Source organism: Macadamia integrifolia, unplaced genomic scaffold (genome assembly GCF_013358625.1).
Source record: "Macadamia integrifolia cultivar HAES 741 unplaced genomic scaffold, SCU_Mint_v3 scaffold1934, whole genome shotgun sequence".
NCBI classification, from domain to species: domain Eukaryota; kingdom Viridiplantae; phylum Streptophyta; class Magnoliopsida; order Proteales; family Proteaceae; genus Macadamia; species Macadamia integrifolia.
This window is the reverse complement of record NW_024868424.1, coordinates 23,782-46,592: the sequence shown is the minus strand read 5'-3', so window position 1 is coordinate 46,592 and position 22,811 is coordinate 23,782. Positions and strand designations below refer to the sequence as shown.

At 42.2% G+C, this 22,811-nt stretch overlaps 1 protein-coding gene across 1 annotated transcript in view; it reads left to right on the top strand.

The window, feature by feature from the left end:
* LOC122065228 (protein THYLAKOID ASSEMBLY 8-like, chloroplastic) overlaps positions 1 to 22,811 on the top strand; it is a 33,777-nt gene that overhangs the window by 1,416 nt on the left and 9,550 nt on the right. The window contains exon 2 of the mRNA XM_042629038.1: positions 103 to 493. Coding sequence (XP_042484972.1) covers positions 103 to 492 — 390 coding nt within the window. The 3' untranslated portion in view covers position 493. The remainder of the gene's footprint in view (positions 1 to 102; positions 494 to 22,811) is intronic.

Sequence of the window (22,811 nt, the reverse complement as noted above, 5' to 3'; positions counted from 1 at the left end):
TCTTTCTCCATTTATCGTGTTATGTTATCTCGGATATTCTTAGATGCTTAGCATTAATCATGTGCCCTTAATCAGCTTATAATTAATTGTTTGGTTATTCAGGTGTTTAGAATAATTCAAAAGCAGGACTGGTACAAGCCTGATGTCTATCTATATAAGGACTTAATTATTGCATTAGCAAAATGCAAAAAGATGGATGATGCAATGCAAATATGGGAAAGCATGAGAAAGGAGGATTTATTCCCTGATTCTCAAACGTATGCTGAAGTTATCAGAGGTTTCTTGAGGTATGGTTCACCTGCGGATGCCATGAATATTTATGAGGATATGAAGAAGTCTCCTGACCCACCAGAGGAGTTGCCCTTCAGGATTTTGCTGAAGGGCCTCTTGCCGCATCCACTATTGAGAAACAGAGTCAAGCAAGACTTTGAGGAGATGTTTCCTGATCGGCATGTCTATGACCCTCCTGAGGAGATATTTGGAATTCGTTGAGGTATGCGGTTCACACTTTGATTTGTTGTTCATTTGATTTGTTTTTCAGTCTTTGTTTCCCCTACTTATTTGGATTAGGACTGTTGACTTTGATGTATACATGTCTCAGATTCCTTGTACTCTTACTTTTTTTGGTTTGGTTCTGAATTTGATGTGAAATAAGGTCAGTGGTTTATATTTTTTATTTTTATTTTCTAAAACTGTTTAGTCTGCCATTTTGAACTCCTTAATATGAATAATTACTATGAAAATGTAATTTGATGTATACTTTTATATTTATCTCATAAACTTGTTACTTTTTAAATAATTAAAGGAAAAAGAAACCTAAATGGCAGTGTGGCTCCTGCACCTAGACACAGGGGGGAGCGAAATGACCATCCCATCCCTTACCAAAACTAGAACTTTCACCCCTGTTGATACTCCTGTGCACACTCCCATTGGCCCATGTGCTAGTGCAGGGGCCAAATTGTCTTTTAGGGAACTCTCTCCCATAATTAAAATAGGAAAATTATCTTGTACCACCCCTGTTTTTAAAATTTATCTAAGAAACCACCCTAAAAAATAAAAAATGGCAAATGTACCCCTAAAGTCTAACACCATTAGTTTAGAAATGGAAATGACTCTTATGACCCTAAAGCCAAATATGAATAAAAAAGCCACTTCTCCTCCTTTTCACCTCTTTTACTATGTTTGAACCCTAGAATGAGAATGCAGCAGCCATTCAACGACATTGCAGCAGCCATTGTGGGTCGACTTTGAAAGGTCTGTCGAAGGAGGATGAGCCATTGAGGGTGAGCTTCGGAGGAGATGGAGAACATTCTCTTGATCTCTCCTATTACTCTTTCTTCCTGTTTTTCACTCATCCCGTCAAATTCCATATACCAACAACATCAAATACAGAAAAGAGAACACTGAGAATTGAATAGAAAATATGGGTTTTACGAAATGAAGATTAAAACAGGAGATGGAGAGATACCTAATTTCCTTGCTGTTCTATATGTGAAGAACTCTGAATGAAAGAAGAAAGAGGAATAGGAGAGATCAAGAGAATGTTGGGTGAAGAAGAGTGCCAAAGCTTCGATTTTTTCTCATCTCGACCTGTTTTCCCCAAATAGCTTCAACTTGATGTATCTTCTGGTTCTCTGTATATCAAATTTGTATCATATTGATTTATTTCAAACAGAGTCAAAATGAGAGAAAAGAAAGACACGTCTCTCCATTTAGTCTATTTCTTGATGAATCCGTCTTCAGTTTACTTAGGTGAAGGTGTGATGGCTTGTTGGGTTTTCTTTGGTTCTGATGCTGATCTGTATTTTAATGGCAAATTTTCCCGGTAATTTAGGGAACTTTAGGTCCCCATTCCATAACTGTCCCTCTCGATCCTCGTAACGGTCTTGTGGATCCATCATGACTTTTAAAAACTCCTCTGCAATCTAAAGAATGGTTGATGGTCTTTCGATTCTCACGGAGGCTGTTGTTCCTTCGATTCTCACCTCACCCTCAATGGCTGTTTTGTTTCTTCGATTCTCAGCTTCAATGGCAGCTCGTCCTCTGATACTCACCCTTAATGACTGCTCTTTCTTTGACAAACCCTTCCAAGACAAACGAATTAGGGAGAGAGATTGAAGACTGCAAAACCATACCTTCCCTTCCCACTACCATTATTACATCATGCCTCATGCAAGGATTAGGGCAGCCGAGATTCTAGTGCGACAGCCTGTAGATGATTAGTGTGATTGATGTAGGGGTTCCTAGGTGACTAGGTTTCCTACAAGATTAACTAACTAGGTAGGGTAAACTCAAGGGACTTGGGTTGGGCAAGGTAAGGGAAGCTCAACAAACAAGATTGACATGAAAAATAAAGTGAGATTAATAAGCAATGTAACAATGAGTAATAATAGTCTAAGAAGAAAAACACGTAAACTCATTCAAGCGTCAAGTGGGAATATGGAGTAGGGAACATAACAGCAAGCAAAGTTAGGTTCTAACACTAGCCTATTAAGCACCAAAGATAGATAAGAATCCCATGTTATATGTTCAAAAACCGGTCATGCTTTGTAATAAAGAAAATCAGCAATGTCTAAGGCAAAACAATGGGCTAAAAGGGGGGGGGTTAATGGAAGAGGATGAAGCAAATAATAAGGGAACAATGGGGATGGAAGGGTTCAGTTCACTACTTACCTGCTGCCCAAGTCTAAGGAGTAAAGAAGAAGATGACGTCCTCCAAGGATAAAAAGAAAAAAAAGCTTGCTGTCCACGCTGTTGTTGATGAAGAAAATCCAGCCTGCAGAGAAGTATTCTTGATTGCTGCCGGTGGATCTTTTCTGTGTGTGTAGGGGCTGCCAGTAGCTTACGAACAGTAGGGGCAGCAAGCAATATCGACCAAGACAAAGGGGGTGAAAGAGAGAGAGAGAGAGAGAGAAGGCCAGAAAAAGAGAAAGAAAGTTGGGAAAGAGAGACGAGAAAGAGAATCGAGAGAGAGGGAATCGAGAGAGAGAGAGAGACGTTAGCTTTGTGCTTCATTCAATAATTCATTAACTCCAATTCTTGGCCAATGGCCTTACACTTAAATGAGAAACTAATTGCTAACAAAAAGGAATCCTAGTCAATTAAAAGAACTAATTACTAACAAAAATAAGTCCTAGTCAATATAGGACTTTCTAAAGACCAATAGAAATAAAACATGTAACTTTCTAATTTATTTCAAACTAAAAATAAAACATGATTCTAAAAGATAAACTACTAAATATAAATAACCAAATCAGATCTGTGGGGGGCCACATAAATTGGCCAATGGGGGAGGAGAGAAGAATCGACCAGCGTTGGGAAAGGTGGGTTCGATCCTCTCTCTCCTTCTTCTTTCTTGCTTCTTCTAATCCTCCAGCTATAAGATGCATCGTGTGGTTGGGCCTTTTTCTTCTTTCGGCTGTACACCTTGATGTCCCCATCAACTCTCCCCTGGCTTGGAAGAGTTCCCCTCTGGTGAATTACGGCTTAGGTAGTACTCAAGCAGGCTTGGGTTAAGTCGTTGGATTTCTTGCAATGTGATGGAGGTGTTGTCAATCTCCGGTCGTCCATGCCACTTGACCAAGAACTCTCTAGAACCTCCTGTGTGTGTGTGGACACAATTTTCTCATCAAGGATTTCCTCAACTTCTTCAGTCCTTCTCGTGACCTTAGGCACAAGTGGTAATGAGGTGGGAGGAAGTGGTTGGTTTGGTTCAATAGTCTCATCAATGGTGAAGGGGAAGTCCTCAAAGTCATCAGGATAGAAAGGGGTAATGGTAGAGGTACCATGGTATGGGACAAGGTCTTCAACATTGAAAATGTTATTGATCTCCATACTAGCTGGTAGATCAAGAACATACACATTGGCACCTATCCTCTTGAGTACTTTGAACAGACCTGTGCTACGAGCATGCAGCTTGGTCGTTTTTCGCCTAATAAAGCGTTGCGGCTTAATTCTAACCATCAGCATATCGCCTTCCTGAAACTCTTGTAGCCTTCTGTGCACATCTGCCTTCAACTTATATTGCTCGTTGCTCAGTGCTATCTGTCTTCTTATACCTGCATGCAAATCATGTATATGCTGAGCAAAAGAATCGGCTGACTGGGAGGTCCTGGAACTAGACACAACTGGGATAAGGTCTATGGGTGCCCGAGGCTGGTATCCTGAACATATTTCAAAAGGGGATAGACCAGTGGTACGGTTCTTAGAGCTATTGTATACAAACTCGGCTTGCCTAAGGACTCAGTCCCAATTGGTAAGGTGTTCTCCTGTGAGGCTACACAATAAATTCCCTAGGCTCCTATTGACAACCTCGGTCTGACCATTAGTCTGAGGGTGGAAAGCGGAGGAGAAACGGAGCTAAGTGCCCATCATCGGCCATAGGGTTAATGCAGGAGTAGATTACAAGAAACCACCCCAGCAGTTTATAACCCCAAACAATACGAATAGGAGTAGAAAACAAAGAAATAAGACCATCAAATAAACCCCCGAGGATACAATACCAATGCAGGAGTAAAACCAACCCAAAACCCAACCCGATAGGAGAGAGAAAGACCTACTATAGAGCTGGAGAGGGAGACGTGTGGCCAGGTCTATAGGAGTCCAATTGAGATGCACTCTTGGGTGTAAATAGTCCCTAGGGAGGATACAAAAACCCCCAAAGTTGAGAGGATTCTGATGGTTGGTTGTGAAGTTACAAGCTTTCTTGATTTTCTCACCTATGAGAAATAATCGTAGGCTTCAGGAGAGAGAATCAATTCTAGTTTGTAACTTGGACAGATTTGAACTTCTGAATACTCACAACAGTTGTATACTTCAACAGCAGTAACTTTAGGATAAAATAGAAAGCTTTAATAAGAAGAAACAAAGGGAAAAGTGGGGGAGGAGCGGCTGTCTTGGCCTGGGCTTCTCACCCACAGCTGTCCCGGCTGTTTTAAGTAATTGACTGCAATTATTCTTTATTCAAATATGAAATTATGAGTATATAGGTTCCTTTATTTATAGAGGGCAGAATAGCAATCAAATTACTACTAGGAGCTAGTTTCCCAATAGGACTGGACACTCCTACTTCAACTACGAGCTAGTTTCCCAATAGGACTAGACACTCCTACCACAACTAGGAATTCAAAATTGGACTAGGAATAATAAACTTATGTGGAAAACAAATGGAGTCCTAAGACAATTTGGACTCGACATACCACTTACTCAACTCGATGAGCCCAATGGCCCACTAATTAATTAAAAACAACTACTAATTATTCCCTTAGCCAATGGGCCCAATTGGCCCTTATTTATACTTAGCCACTCAGGTGGATGAAGTAGGGGTTCGGCTGGCTTCTTGGCTGGACTCTAGCCACTCAGGTGGACTAAGGCTGGATCCTTCTTCCTCTTATATTTCCTTCCATAATGTGCATCTACATCAGCTCCCCCTTTCTTAGAATCATTTAACTCCGATGAATGGGTAAGGGACATGTAGTGCTTATAGAGGTCTGTGTCAAGACGTTGAAAGTCATCGGCATGGATCCAAGTACAATCCTCTCGTGGTTGACCTTTCCATTTGATGAGGTATATGTCTTTCATCATGGAGTATGTTTTGTCCTTGCCAAAGTGTCCACCCATTCCTCCTCCATGTAGCTCTCAAATCAAGTGATGTCTCATAGAGGTGTTTGGGATGCAAAGGCGAGTGCCTTTGAAAAGATACCCATCATGTATAGCAAATTTGTCATCCCATCCATCCTCCTTGTAGGTTGTTGAATACTTCTGAAAAATCAGTATCACTAATGTACTCCTCTTTGATGTGTTTCACTCCTGCATTTTGTACTGTGAAGGTGTTCTCATCACCTTTCAACTAAGTGCATCAACCACTTGATTCTCCTTCCCAGCTTTGTACTTAAGAGCAAATACGTATCCTTGCAAGTATGAGATCCATTTAGCGTGCCGATCACTAATGGTCTTTTGTGAGTGCAAGTATTTAAGTGCTTTATGATCCGAATAGAGCACAAACTCTTTGCCAATTAAGTAATGCCTTTAATGCTTGAGGATTTGAACAACGGCATAGAGTTCTAAATCATGGTAGAATACCTTCTTTTTGCATCATTCAACTTTTCAGTGTAGAAAGCAATCAGATGGCCCTCTTACATAAGCACTCCTATCCCAACATGGGATGCATCAGTAGCCACTTCAAGCATAAGATCAAAATTGGGTAGTCTAAGCACTGGTGCTTCTGTCATCTTTGGTTTGATCAAGTTGAAAGCTTTAGTGGCTGTCGGAGTCCATTGAAATGGGACTTTTCCCGCTTTTGTGCATTTTGTAATTGGGGCTACAACGGCGCTGAAATTCCGGATGAATCGTCGGTAAAATGAAGCAAGACCGTGAAAGCTACGAACCTCGGTCAAGGTCTTTGAGCCAATCAACAACACTTTTTACCTTCTCCGGATCAGCTTCTATGCCTTGTGATGACATAATAAAACTAAGGAAGATGACCTTGGGCAGCATAAAGGAACATTTTTTCAAGTTGATGTACAACTTTTCTACCCGTAGTACTCTCATGACACGTCTCAGATGCTCCAAGTGTTCATTTTGTGCTTTGTTGTATATTAGTATGTCATCAAAGTACACTACGAGAAATTTGCCGATGAAGGGTCGTAGTACATGTGTTATCACCCTCATGAAAGTGCTAGGTGCATTGGTGAAGCCAAAAGGCATAACCTTCCACTCATACAGGCCTTCTTTTGTTTTGAAGGCTGTTTTCCATTCATCCCCTAGACGGATTCGAATATAATGGTACCACTCTGTAGATCAATCTTTGAAAAGATGGAGGCTCTTGTCAACATGTCAAGTATATCATCCAAACGAGGAATAGGAAATCTGTACTTTACCGTGATTTTGTTAATGGCCCGGCTGTCAATGCACATACGCCATGATCCGTCTTTCTTTGGTGTCAATAGTGCTGGTACTGCACATGGACTCACGCTCTCAACCAAGAACCCTTTCTTTAATAAATCATCCACTTGTCTCTTGAGCTTGGCATGCTCTGTAGGACTGAGACAGTAAGTGGGCAGATTAGCGAGTACTGACCCAGGCACAAGGTCAATGGCATGCTGAATATCCCTCATTGGTGGTAGTTTATCAGGCAATTCCTCTGGCACCAAATCTAAAAAATCAGCAAGTAATTGTTTGATTTGTGGGGGATGTTTTACCTCTATCACTGGTTCAGCAGCCTTGGTAACAAGAGCTATGATTAGGTTAGTTTCTTCACTAATGGTCAGGAATTCTTTATGGTGCAGCACGCATAGCTTGTTGTCCACATTGTTCTTCTTGCTGAAATTTTCTTTGCATGGTTGCTTCTTTTGCTCAGTGGTTGTTTTGGAAAAGGTCTTAGCAACATTCTTTAAGACATGTCTCCTTAGTTGGGCAGCCCTTAACTTGTCTTTTACCTGAGGTATGTTGAGTGAGTTTAGAATGAATGGTTTGCCTTTGTGATCGAAGATGCATTGGTTCTGAGTACGTCCCCCTAGCACATTGTTGTCATCACACCATACACTTCTTCATAATCTGAGACCTTCAATGGGATTGAACACCGTTGAGTTACAGTCATGGTGTTGTTGTCTAGAAGAGATACCTTGAATGGCTATGGATGGGATTCAGTCTTAAGCTTTCCGTCAATGACAAAGGCTTGAGATACCACATTCACACAACTTCCACTATCCACAATCAGTTGAGCTTTGTGAGGTTCACTAGACATTAAGGTGCAAAAGATATTGTGCCTCCTCTAGTCTTCACCCTTAGTTTTAGACACTAGGATTCTTGTAACCACATTGACATAAGCATGAGGATCATCATTCTCTGATGCAAGTTCATCTTCCAGTTCATCCTCATCTCCTTCAACTGCAACATTAATAGTCGAATCATCATCATGAGGTTCATGGATTTGTAAATCCTGATTGGATTCGATGGCACTGATGACAGAGTTGGATAGTCCTCGTTTGGGGCAGAATTTTGCCGTGTGTCTAGTCTTTCCACAACTCTAGCTTGTCACAGATCCACTCTCCCTTCCCATTGGAGCCTTCCCCTTATCTTGTGTATCTTGTGGAGCTCGGGTAGGAAATCCAGTGAATTTGGTTGGTACATAAGGCTTTTTGTTGTCAGTTGGCTGGATGTACCTTCTGGAGGTTGTTTTGATCAGATCCTCTACTTCTAGTGATTTGTCAAAACAAGTACTTAAGGAGGGTATCTCGTTCACACCAAGCTTCTCATGAATATCATACCTTAACCCCAGTTTGAAACGGGATATGAGCAGTTCTTCATCTTCTTTATGGGCATCTGTTCGTGAAAGCAGTTCATTAAAGCGATCAATATAATCTCCTGCAGTCATAGTGCCTTGCCTAAGAGTATTCAGTATGTCGTAGAGCCGACGTCGGTAGGTGGGTGGTAAGAATCTATTATTAAGGATAAATTTTAAGTCTTCCCAATTGTGAGGCATCTGACGACTGCGGATCAGCCTATTCTCTTCATTCCTCCACCAGTCCTTAGCTCCACCAGTTAACTTAGTGACAACTAATTGGACTTTCCTTTCTTCAGGCATGCGGTGCCACCGGAAGTAGTCATCGAAAGAAGTTACCCAGTCCTGGTAGTAGAGGGGATCGTGCCTCCCATTATACTCTTTCAATTCCAACTTGACCCTGTACGTATCGTCAGGCTGATAAAGTTGATTGTCATACTCATCATACTCATCATTCTGAGCTGGGACATTCCTTCTAGGTTGCATAGTGACTCTTCTGGGAACATTACCAATGCAATTAACAACAGGTTGAACATTAGTTTGGGCAATAGTTGGTTGGGTGTTAGAGTGGACAGCAGTACTCTTTTAGGTCAGCTAACTGTTGGTTATGTCCATCCAACTTCGTAGACAAGGCTTGGATTGCTTTCATCACATCTTGAAGGGTGGGTTGGGGTTCTTTTGTCTGAACCATAGCTCTGATACCACTTAATGCAGGAGTAGATTACAAGAAACCACCCTAGTAGTTTATATCCCCAAATAATACAAATAGGAGTAGAAAACAAAGAAATAAGACCATCAAATAAACCCCACAAAGATACAATACCAATGCAGGAGCAAAACCAGCCCAAAACCCAACCCGATAGGAGAGAGGAAGACCTGCTGTAGAGTTGAAGAGAGAGAGGTGCGGCCAGGTCTGTAGGAGTCCGAGCTGCACTCTGGGGCGTATATAGTCCCTAGGGAGGGTGCAAAAACCCCCAAATTTGAGAGGATTTTGACGGTTGGTTGTGAAGTTACAAGCTTTCCTGATTTTCTAACCTAGGAGAAATAATCGGTGGCTTCAGGAGAGAGAATCAATTCTGGTTTGTAACTTGGACAGATCTGAACTTCTGAATACTCACAACAGTTGTATACTTCAACAGCAATAACTTTAGGATAAAATAGAAAGCTTCAAACAAGAAGAAACAAAGGGAAAAGTGGGGGAGGAGCGGCTATCTCGGCCCGGGCTTCTCACCCTCAGCTGTTCCGGCTATTTTAAGCAATTGACTGCAATTATTCTTTATTCAAATATGAAATTATGAGTACATAGGCTCCTCTATTTATAGAGGGCAGAATAACTATCAAATTACTATTAGGAGCTAGTTTCCCAATTGGACTTGACACTCCTACTTCAACTAGGAGCTAGTTTCCCAATAGGACTAGATACTCCTATCACAACTAGGAATTCAAAATTGAACTATGAATAATAAATGTATGTGGAAAACAAATAGAGTCCTAAGACAATTTGGACTCGACATACCACTTACTCAACTCGATGAGCCCAATAGCCCACTCATTAATTAAAAACAACTACTAATTATTCCCCCAGCCGATGGGCCCAATTGGCTCTTATTTGTACTTAGCCACTCAGGTGGACCAAGTAGGGGTTCGGCTGGCTTCTTGGTTGGACCCTGGCCACTCAGGTGGACTAAGGATGGACCCTTCTTGCTCTTATATTTCCTTCCATAATGTGCATTTATATCAAGGGTCCTCCAAAAATGACCAGTGAACTTAACATCCCTATCGGACACTATGGTGATGGGTAACCATGGTACTTGACAACCTCATCAAAGAAAAGCTTAGCTACCTTGGACGCACCAGAGGTTGTAGTACATGGGATGAAATGGGCCATCTTCGAGAAGCAGTCTACGACCACATAAATGGAATCTTGGCCTCTCGAAGTTTTTGGCAGGCCAAGCATGAAGTTCATGCTAAGGTCTTGCCAAGGGGCATGGGGAACTAGTAGGGGAGTGTATAATCCCGTGTTTTGCTTTTGTTGCTTGGCAGTCTGGCATATCCCACACTGACTCACAACTCTAGCAACATCCCTCTTCAGTCCTGGCCAAAAGAATCGGTCCTTTACGACTTACGAGAGTGATGGTCTTATCTCCACCGAAATGGCCAGCGATGCCCCTAGCATGCAATTCCCAGATCAAGAAATCTTGGAGTGAGGTCCTGGGAATGCATAACTTGCTTCCTTTAAAAAGAAAGCCCTTCCTAAGTAGGTAGTTTGAGCGACTGAACGGGTTATCGTCACTCAAGGAAGTGAACAACTCACTAAAATCAGGATAGGTGGGGTATTGGTCTTTGACTCGCTCGAATCCTACAACCTCTACACTCATTGCCTGGAGTAACACACTAACCTGACTCTTAACATTGGTGCAACTGAGGAATATGTTTATTCGGCTAAGTGCATCTGCAGCGGTGTTCTTGGCACCAGGTTTGTGCTTGAGCACAAAAGTGTACTCTTGGAGAAACTTGACCCACTTGGTATGTCTCTAGTTAAGTTTCTTTTGGACATTCAGGTATCTCAGTGCCTGGTGGTCAAAGAAGAGCACAAATTCTTGCGGTAGAAGGTAATGTCGCCAATAGCGCAGTGATTGGATAACCACATAGAATTCCTTGTCGTATGTGGAATATCGATGCCTAACTTCATTGAGCTTCTCGCTATAGTAGGCAACAGGGTGTCCTTCTAGCCCTAAGACACCACCTATTCCAAAACCAGATGCATCACAATTCACTTCAAAGACCTTAGAGAAATCTGGGAGGCGCAGGACTGGGCCTCGGTTGCAAGATTTTTAATCTCATTAAAGGCCTTCGTAGCATTCTTAGTCCATTGAAACTCCTTTTTCATGCAATTTGTGATAGGAGACATAATGGAACTAAACCGGTAAATGAACATCCTGTAGAAAGTGGCTAAGCCATGAAAGCTTTGTACCTCATGGAGATTAGTTGGCTCAGGCCACTTTACAATCGCTCTCACTTTCTCAGGGTTAGCAGATACTCCTTGGGTTGACACAACAAATCTTAGGAAGATGACTAGATCACTCATAAAGGTGCACTTCTTGAGGTTGACATAGAGTTTCTCTTGGAAGAGCACATGAAAAACCTTCTATAAGTGATCCAAGTGGGAAGACGGGGTCTTACTATAGATGAGGATGTCATCAAAGTAAACCACTAGGAACTTGCCAATGAATGGTTGAAGCACTTGGTTCATTATCCTTATGAAAGTGCTAGGTGCATTTGACAAGCCAAAAGGCATGACTAACCCTTAAAAAGGCCATCCTTCATCTTGAAGGTTGTCTTCCACTCATCTTCAGGCCTTACCCGAATTTAGTGGTATGCACTCTTGAGATCAACCCACTCTTGAGATCAATCTTTGAGAAGATCGTTGAGTTGGCCATCATATCCAACATGTCATCAAGCCTAGGGATAGGGAACCTATACTTGACAATGATCTTATTGATCGCTCTACAGTCTACTATCAACACACATACGCTAGGTGCTATATTTCTTTGGCGTGAGTAAGGCAGGTACTGCACATGGGCTAAGGCTCTCCCTAATGAATCCCTTCTGTAACAATTCATCCACTTGCCGCTTGAGTTCGGCGTGCTCTTTGGGATTCATTCGGTAATGGGGTAAGTTCGGGAGAGAGGACCCTGGAACTAAGTCAATAGCATGCTGGATGTCACACATAGGTGGTAACTCATTAGGTAGCTCCTTAGGGAATAACCTCTCAAATTTCTTCAACAAGGGTTGTACTTCTCTAGGAGCCTCAGTAAATAAGCGTGACCTATCGGTATTACTCTGTATGACAACTAGAGCATAAATCACCCCTGACTCTTGACACTCTCCTTCAAATTGTTGTTGATTTAAAATGTTGAGTGTTTTAGTGGGGGTGTGTTTGGATGTACTTCCCTTGTGTTCTGGAACCCGTACTTCCTTTGGTGCACTGAGGGTTGGCCTAATTTTCTTCCCTTTGAACTCAAAGACAAAGGTGTTAGACTTTCCATAATTGGTGACATCTCAGTCATATAACCAGGGTCTACCTAGGATGATGTGGGCAACATCCATCTCTAGGACATCACACCACACTCGATCCTTATATCCTGCAAAGTGTATGGGAACTAGACACCTCAGATTAACAAGGATGGTGGACTGATTTACCCAGGCAACCTTGTAAGGCTTGGGGTGGGGTTCAGGTTTGAGGCCCATTCGACCACATTCATTCAACTCCCATTGTCTATGGCGACGCGGCAGTTCTTGCCCTGATGACATGTGTAAGTGATGAAAATATTAGTTCGCTGCCAATCATCGTTACTCTTAGGTTGTGAGACCATGAATTGCACAATACCAAGCTTGAGGTCACCGGCCTCCTCGGCGTCCTCATCAGATATGGTCTTATCTGGTCTATGGTCCTCATACTCATGGTCCTGAAAACCCTCTTGATCACCTTCTTCAGGATTATGCTCTCCCACATAAAGATTCCTATTGGGACACTCTCTGAAGAAGTGACCAAACTCGTGACACTTGAAGCACTATTGTTGCCCGCTACTCTTGGGTGCTTCTCTCAAAATTCCTTTACCCCTATTGTCAAGTTGATGCTGTGGTGCAGCAGGGGGTTTGGGGAATCCAGTTGAGCCTTGGGGTGGTTTTCTAAATTGGGAGAAGCTCTTCCTCTGAGAATAAGTTCTCATGGAGGATTCCACCTCAAGGGCTATCCTGGAAGCTTGTGGAATGTCTCGCACTAGTGGGGTGCCATACGAGACTGAATTTCGGGGTTGAGCCCACTAAGGAATCTGGATAGTGTCTGCTCAACATTCTCCCGAATATGGCTTAAAATTTCAATTCATTGAACTTGCTCTTGTATTCGGTCACAGTCAACTTTCTTTACTTCAAGGTATTCATTTCGTTCAACAACTGGAGCCTATAAGTGATAGGCAAAAATTTTCTCTTGGTACTCTAGGTCTGTCCAGAAGTCCTGGGCAGCTCCGGTGAGCTTAAACTTAGCAAATCGGTAGCGAACTTCCTCTGGCATATCATAAAAATCGAAGTACCTATCAATTTGCTTAATCCAATCCAGAAGGATCCTATCATCAATCTGACCATCATAGGTAGGGGCATCGACCTTAATCATCCATCTTACATCAAAGCTCCTATCATGATGCTCATAACCCGCATCATCTCCATATTGGGTATGGTGTCTTGGCCGTGGTCCTCGACCCCTACCTCGACCTCTACCACGCCCTGGGACTTGGAAGTTATCCCCTATCTGGTCATAACCATCAGTGTGGTTATTCTCGTTCACTTCCTCAGGGTTAAGGCCTTTGTCCTTAGGTTCAATGCCAGTTGTGTTAGGGCCTTGCCGTCCATCAGGGTTTTGGACAGTTGTCTCGAGGGCAGCCAACTTATCGGTAAGAGTTTGGAGATGGGCTGCCTATGTCTCTTGTACAGCTTGGTTAGCTTGGAGGGTAGCTTGGATGGATTTCATGAATTCTACCAACTGCTCAGGTCGGGTGGGGGTGCTAGGAAGGTCAGACATATTCTGGTATGTTCTACCGCTACGAGTGGACATAAGGAGATGGACAGCCAAGGTACGGTTGCCACCAAAGACTTATGGTCTATTCAGAATCTCCGATTGAGACAGGTATTTAGCCCTCTCAATCTTGAGGTCAGAAATCTCCCTCTCAAGTGTGTGCTTTTGGTGGGAATATCGTCCAATGCTATTTGGTCCCGCCAATCTAAGGAAGAAAAGGGTGTTCTCTTAACCTACGATAACGCTCTCTTAACTCAGACTCGACTACAGACAGATTGTGATGGAGACTAGTCCTCAAAAGGTAAGACATGTAAAGAATGGACAATAATTCCTAATTACCCTAAACCTAGACAAAATCATGCTCTGATACCAAGATGATGTAGGGGTTCCTAGGTGACTAGGTTTCCTACAAGATTAACTAACTAGGTAGGGTAAACTCAAGGGACTTGAGTTGGGCAGGGTAAGGGAAGCTCAGCAAACAAGATTGACATGAAAAATAATGTGAGATTAATGAGCAATGTAACAATGAGTAATAATAGTCTAAGAAGAAAAACACGTAAACTCATTCAAGCTTCAAGTGGGAATATGGGGTAGGGAACATAGCAGCAAGCAAAGTTAGGTTGTAACACTAGCCTATTAAGCACCAAAGATAGATAAGAATCCCATGTTATATGTTCTAAAATCATTCATGCTTTGGAATAAAGAAAATCAGCAATGTCTAAGGCAAAACAGTGGGAAAAATAAAGGTCAAAACAATGGGCTAAAAGGGGGGGGGGGTTTAATGGAAGAGGATGAAGCAAATAATCAGGGAAAAATGGGGGTGGAAGGGTTCAGTTCACTACTTACCTGCTGCCCAAGTCTGAGGAGTAAAGAAGAAGATGACGTCCTCCAAGGATAGAAAGAAAAAAAAGCTTGCTGTCCACGCTGTTGTTGATGAAGAAAATCCAGCCTGCAGAGAAGTATTCTTGATTGCTGCCGGTGGATCTTTTGTGTGTGTGTAGGGGCTGCCAGTAGCTTACGAACAGTAGGGGGCAGCCAGCAATATCGACCGAGACAAAGGGGGTGAGAGAGAGAGAGAGAGAGAGAGAGTGTGTCGTGAGAGAGAGAGAAGGCCAGAAAAAGAGAAAGAAAGTCGGGAAAGAGAGAGACGAGAAAGAGAATCGAGAGAGAGGGAATCGAGAGAGAGAGAGAGACGTTAGCTTTGTGCTTCATTCGGTAATTCATTAACTCCAATTCTTGGCCAATGGCCTTACACTTAAATGAGAAACTAATTGCTAACAAAAAGGAATCCTAGTCAATTAAATGAACTAATTACTTACAAAAATAAGTCCTAGTCAATATAGGACTTTCTAAAGACCAATAGAAATAAAACATGTAACTTCCTAATTTATTTCAAACTAAAAATAAAACATGATTCTAAAAGATAAACTACTAAATATAAATAACCAAATCAGATCTGTGGGGGGCCACATATATTGGCCAATGGGGGAGGAGAGAAGAATCTACCAGCGTTGGGAAAGGTGGGTTCGATCCTCTCTCTCCTTCTTCTCTCTTGTTTCTTCTAATCCTCCAGCCATAAGATGCATCGTGTGGTTGGGCCTTTTTATTCTTTCGGCTGTACACCTTGATGTCCCCATCAACTCTCCCATAGCTTGGAAGAATTCACCTCTAGTGAATTACGGCTCAGGTAGTACTCAAGCAGGCTTGGGTTAAGTCGTTGGATTTCTTGCAATGTGATGGAGGTGTTGTCAATCTCCGGTCGTCCACGCCACTTGACCAAGAACTCTCTAGAACCTCCTGTGTGTGTGTGGACACAATTTTCTCATCAAGGATTTCCTCAACTTCTTTAGTCCTTCTCGTGACCTTGGGCACAAGTGGTAATGAGGTGGGAGGAAGTGGTTGGTTTGGTTCAGTAGTCTCATCAATGGTGAAGGGGAAGTCCTTAAAGTCATCAGCATAGAAAGGGGTAATGGTAGAGGTACCATGGTCTGGGACAAGGTCTTCAATATTGAAAATGTTATTGATCTCCATGCTAGCTGGTAGATCAAGAACATACACATTGGCACCTATCCTCTTGAGTACTTTGAACATACTTGTGCTACGAGCATGCAGCTTGGTCGCTTTTCGCCTAATAAAGCGTTGCGGCTTAATTCTAACAATCACCATATCGCCTTCTTGAAACTCTTGTAGCCTTCTGTGCACATCTGCCTTCGACTTATATTGCTCGTTGCTCAGTGCTATCTGTCTTCTTATACCTACATGCAAATCATGTATATGCTGAGCAAAAGAATCGGCTGACTGGGAGGTCCTGGAACTAGACACGACTGGGATAAGGTCTATGGGTGCCCGAGGCTAGTATCCTGAACATATCTCAAAAGGGGATAGACCAGTGGTACGGTTCTTAGAGCTATTGTATACAAACTCAGCTTGCCTAAGGACTCGGTCCCAACTGGTAAGGTGTTCTCATGTGAGGCAACACAATAAATTCCCTAGGCTTCTATTGACAACCTCGGTCTGACCATCAGCCTGAGGGTGGAAAGCGGAGGAGAAACGGAGCTAAGTGCCCATCATCGGCCATAGGGTTAATGCAGGAGTAGATTACAAGAAACCACCCCAGCAGTTTATAACCCCAAACAAACAAATAGGAGTAGAAAATAAAGAAATAAGACCATCAAATAAACCCCCAAGGATACAATACCAATGCAGGAGTAAAACCAGCCCAAAACCCAACCTGATAGGAGAGAGAAAGACCTGCTATAGAGCTGGAGAGAGAGACGTGTGGCCAGGTCTATAGGAGTCCAATTGAGCTGCACTCTTGGGTGTAAATAGTCCCTAGGGAGGGTACAAAAACCCCCTAAGTTGAGAGGATTCTGATGGTTGGTTGTGAAGTTACAAGCTTTCTTGATTTTCTCACCTATGAGAAATAATCGTAGGCTTCATGAGAGAGAATCAATTCTAGTTTGTAACTTGGACAGATCTGAACTTCTAAACACTCACAACAGTTGTATACTTCAACAGAAGTAACTTTAGGATAAAATAGAAAGCTTTAAATAAGAAGAAACAAAGGGAAAAGTGGGGGAGGAGCGGTTGTCTCGGCCCGGGCTTCTCACCCACAGCTGTCCTGGCTGTTTTAAGGAATTGACTGCAATTATTCTTTATTCAAATATGAAATTATGAGTATATACGCTCCTCTATTTATAGAGGGCAGAATAGCAATCAAATTACTACGAGGAGCTAATTTCCCAATAGGACTGGACACTCCTACTTCAACTAGGAGCTAGTTTCCCAATAGGACTAGACACTCCTACCACAACTAGGAATTCAAAATTGGACTAGGAATAATAAACTTATGTAGAAAACAAATGGAGTCCTAAGACAATTTGGACTCGACATACCACTTACTCAACTCGATGAGCCCAATGACCCACTAATTAATTAAAAACAACTACTAATTATTCCCCTAGCCAATGGGCCCAATTGGCCCTTATTTATACTTTGCCACTCAGGTGGATGAAGTAGGGGTTCGGCTGGCTTCTTGGCTGGACCCTAGCCACTCAGGTGGACTAAGGCTGGATCCTTCTTCCTCTCATATTTCCTTCCATAATGTGCATCTACATCAGCTCCCCCTTTCTTAGAATCATTTAACTCCGATGAATGGGTAAGGGACATGTAGTGCTCATAGAGGTCCGTGTCAGAGCGTTGAAAGTCATCGGCATGCATCCAAGTACAATCCTCTCGTGGTTGACCTTTCCATTTGATGAGGAAGGAGTAATACCCTTTACCCCCACGAACTGTGATGATGTTGTCGAGAACATCTTCGATGACATCATCTTTAGGGTTTGTAAATTGTGGAAGTTTAAGGGTGTGTTTAGTGTCACCGTCATCAGAATGGTGTCCCAAATATATTGTCAGATCGGCTACATTGAAGACATTGTTGATCTTCAGAGGAGGAGGTAGCTCTAGCATATAAGCATTAGTGCCAATGCGCTTCAAGACCTTATAGGGACACATGTTTCAAGGATGGAGCTTGTACACTGTACCTGGACGAAACTCTTAGGTGGAATTCGAACTATTACCATATCACTAGGCTGAAATTCAACGTAGCGACGATGTCAATTGGCCTTTGCTTGGTATCCGTCATTGCTAACAGCGATGCGACGACGAACATCAGCATGTACCTCCGTGATGTGTTTAGGGAACTCATCGGCTTCCACACTAATACGGGCCTGAGGTGGCAAAGGTACCAAGTCAACCGGTCGTTGAGGCAACAGTCCAAGGACAATCTCAAATGGTGTACGACCTGTGGTGCGGTTGACGGAACTATTAGAGGCGAATTCAGCAATGTCCAGTATAGATGGCCACGTCTTCTCTTAGTCTTAGACTAGACATCGGAGTAAGTTGCCAAGACTTTTGTTCACCACTTCGGTTTGTCCATCTATCTGAGGATGGAATGCAGTGGAGAACTTGAGTTTAGTATTTGTTTTCAGCCATAGAGTCTTCCAAAAGTAGCTCATGAACTTGGCATCCCTATCTGAAACAATTGTCTGTGGTAGACCATGTATGCGCACTATCTCTTTGAAAAAGAGTTTGGCCAAGTGACTTGCATCAAGAGCTTTCTTGCACGGAATAAAGTGTGCCATCTTGGAGAAGCGATCTACTACCACAAATATAGAATCATACCTTTCCCGTGTAGGTGGTAAGCCTAGGACAAAGTCCATGCTTTATGTCTTGCCAAGGTGCTTGTGGACCGGGCAGCGGTGTGTACTATCCTGTATTCTTCTTTTCTCCTTTAGCAAGTTGACAAGTGCGGCATCTCTGTATCACATGTTGCACATCCTTTAAGAATTAATGCCAAAAGTATAGGTCTTTCATCATGGAGTATGTTTTGTCCTTTCCAAAGTGTCCACCCATTTCTCCTCCATGTAGTTCTCAAATCAAGTGATGTCTCATAGAGGTGTTTGGGATGCAAAGGCGAGTGCCTTTGAAAAGATACCCATCATGTATAGCAAATTTGTCATCCCATCCATCCTCCTTGTAGGTTGTTGAATACTTCTGAAAAATCAGCATCACTAATGTACTCCTCTTTGATGTGTTTCACTCCTGCATTTTGTACTGTGAAGGTGTTCTCATCACCTTTCGACTAAGTGCATCAACCACTTGATTCTCCTTCCCAGCTTTGTACTTAAGAGCAAATACGTATCCTTGCAAGTATGAGATCCATTTAGCGTGCCGATCACTAATGGTCTTTTGTGAGTGCACGTATTTAAGTGCTTCATGATCTAAATAGAGCACAAACTCTTTGCCAATTAAGTAATGCCTTTAATGCTTGAGGATTTGAACAACGGCATAGAGTTCTAAATCATGGTAGAATACCTTCTTTTTGCATCATTCAACTTTTCAGTGTAGAAAGCAATCAGATGGCCCTCTTACATAAGCACTCCTATCCCAACATGGGATGCATCAGTAGCCACTTCAAGCATAAGATCAAAATTGGGTAGTCTAAGCACTGGTGCTTCTGTGATCTTTGGTTTGATCAAGTTGAAAGCTTTAGTGGCTGTCGGAGTCCATTGAAATGGGACTTTTCCCGCTTTTGTGCATTTTGTAATTGGGGCTACAACGGCGCTGAAATTCCGGATGAATCGTCGGTAAAATGAAGCAAGACCGTGAAAGCTACGAACCTCGGTCAAGGTCTTTGAGCCAATCAACAACACTTTTTACCTTCTCCGGATCAGCTTCTATGCCTTGTGAAGACATAATAAAACCAAGGAAGATGACCTTGGGCAGTATAAAGGAACATTTTTTCAAGTTGATGTACAACTTTTCTACCCGTAGTACTCTCATGACACGTCTCAGATGCTCCAAGTGTTAATTTTGTGCTTTGTTGTATATTAGTATGTCATCAAAGTACACTACGAGAAATTTTCCGATGAAGGGTCGTAGTACATGTGTCATCACCCTCATGAAAGTACTAGGTGCATTGGTGAAGCCAAAAGGCATAACCTTCCACTCATACAGGCCTTCTTTTGTTTTGAAGGCTGTTTTCCATTCATCCCCTGGACGGATTCGAATATAATGGTAGCCACTCTGTAGATCAATCTTTGAAAAGATGGAGGCTCTTGTCAACATGTCAAGCATATCATCCAAACGAGGAATAGGAAATCTGTACTTTACCGTGATTTTGTTAATGGCCCGGCTGTCAATGCACATACTCCATGATCCGTCTTTCTTTGGTGTCAGTAGGGTTGGTACTGCACATGGACTCACGCTCTCAACCAAGAGCCCTTTCTTTAATAAATCATCCACTTTTCTCTTGAGCTTGGCATGCTCTGTAGGACTGAGACAGTAAGTGGGCAGATTAGCGAGTACTGACCCAGGCACAAGGTCAATGGCATGCTGAATATCCCTCATCGGTGGTAGTTTATCAGGCAATTCCTCTGGCACCAAATCTAAAAAATCAGCAAGTAATTGTTTGATTTGTGGGGGATGTTTTACCTCTATCACTGGTTCAGCAGCCTTGGTAACAAGAGCTATGATTAGGCCAGTTTCTTCACTAATGGTCAGGAATTCTCTATGGGGCAGCACGCATAGCTTGTTGTCCACAGTGTTCTTCTTGCTGAAATTTTCTCTGCATGGTTGCTTCTTTTGCTCAGTGGTTGTTTTGGAAAAGGTCTTAGCAACATGCTTTAAGACATGTCTCCTTAGTTGGGCAGCCCTTAGCTTGTCTTTTACCTGAGGTATGTTGAGTGAGTTTAGAATGAATGGTATGCCTTTGTGATCGAAGATGCATTGGTTCTTAGTACCTCCCACTAGCACATTATTGTCATCACACCATACACTTTCTTCATAATCTGAGACCTTCATTGGGATTGAACATCGTTGAGTTACAGTCATGGTGTTGTTGTCTAGAAGAGATACCTTGTATGGCTATGGATGGGATTCAGTCTTAAGCTTTCCGTCAATGACAAAGGCTTGAGATACCACATTCACACAACTTCCACTATCCACAATCACTTGCGCTTTGTGAGGTTCACTAGACATTACGATGCAAAAGATATTGTGCCTCCTCCAGTCTTCACCCTTAGTTTTAGACACTAGGATTCTTGTAACCACATTGACATAAGCATGAGGATCATCATTCTCTGGTGCAAGCTCATCTTCCAGTTCATCCTCATCTCCTTCAATTGCAGCATTAATAGTCCAATCATCATCATGAGGTTCGTGGATTTGTAAATCCTGATTGGATTTGATGGCACTAATGACAGAGTTGGATAGTCCTCGCTTGGGGCAGAATTTTGCCGTGTCTCCAGTCTTTCCACAACTCTAGCATGTCACAGATCCACTCTCCCTTCCCATTGGAGCCTTCCCCTTATCTTGTGTATCTTGTGGAGCTCGGGTAGGAAATACAGTGAATTTGGTTGGTACATAAGGCTTTTTGTTGTCAGTTGGCTGGATGTACCTTATGGAGGTCGTTTTGATCAGATCCTCTACTTCTAGTGATTTGTCAAAACAAGTACTTAAGGAGGGTATCTCGTTCACACCAAGCTTCTCACGAATATCATACCTTAACCCCAGTTTGAAACGAGATATGAGCAGTTCTTCATCTTCTTTATTGGCACCTGTTCGTGAAAGCAGTTCATTAAAACGATCAATATAATCTCCTACAGTCATAGTACCTTGCCTAAGAGTATTCAGTATGTCGTAGAGCCGACGTCGGTAGGTGGGTGGTAAGAATCTATTATTAAGGATAAATTTTAAGTCTTCCCAATTGTGAGGCATCTGACGACTGCGAATCAGCCTATTCTCTTCATTCCTCCACCAGTCCTTAGCTCCACCAGTTAACTTAGTGACAACTAATTGGACTTTCCTTTCTTTAGGCCTACAGTACCATCGGAAGTAGTCATCGAAAGAAGTTACCCAGTCCTGGTAGTAGAGGGGATCGTGCCTCCCATTATACTCTTTTAATTCTAACTTGACCCTGTACGTATCGTCAGGTTGATAAAGTTGATTGTCATATTCATCATAATCATCATTCTGAGCTGGGACATTCCTTCTAGGTTGCATAGTGACTCTTCTGGGAACATTACCAATGCAATTAACAACAGGTTGAACATTAGTTTGGGCAACAGTTGGTTGGGTGTTAGAGTGGACAGCAGTACTCTTTTAGGTCAGTTAACTGTTGGTTATTGTTTGAGATTTAAAATGTAACCGCAAGCGTACGGATCAGTGTAGCTACGGGTCGAACACAGGGAGAGCAGCCACTTTATTTTTTATTTCTTTTAATAATGCGAAAGTGAACTGATTAATGGTTGTGATCTAATTCTAATTACCGTCCTAAACATATGTATCTAAAATAACGTCCTAACCATTCGTCATCTAAGAATTTAAAGACGCAAGCCACGCAATTAAAATAAATAAATAAATAAATAAAAGAAAAAAATACTGAAATAAAAATAAAGTAAAAGAAAGGGGATAAAGCTAGAGAGAGACTCACAAGTAGGTTTCTCTACTTAGCCCGAGGGATGCATCATAATATGAGCTTCCCTACTTGACCAGAGAGTCACTCTTACAAGGGTTACTCTACTTGGCTTTAGGGAAAGGGAGACAATTAAAATAAAAACAATAAATTGATGGTTCTATGGCTAGGAGGGGCAAAGCCAACACATACACTAGCCATGAACCTTGGGGGAAAGAGATAGCAATAATGTAACGACTGAAATTAAAATCCTAAATTAAGAAAGAAAGGGTAGTCAGAAGAGGGAATGAGAGGGGGGAGAGAAGACTACTGAATGAGCCTACTTACTTGAATCAATGCTTGAACTTGAAAAAAAATTGCTCCACGGCTCATGATCTTATCACCTAGATCTAAGCCTAGAACTATAACTTAAAAAATTACAACTCAATTGCATAAAATCATAAACATAAAAAGAACTGAATAAAAATAAAAGAGTACTTGCATTA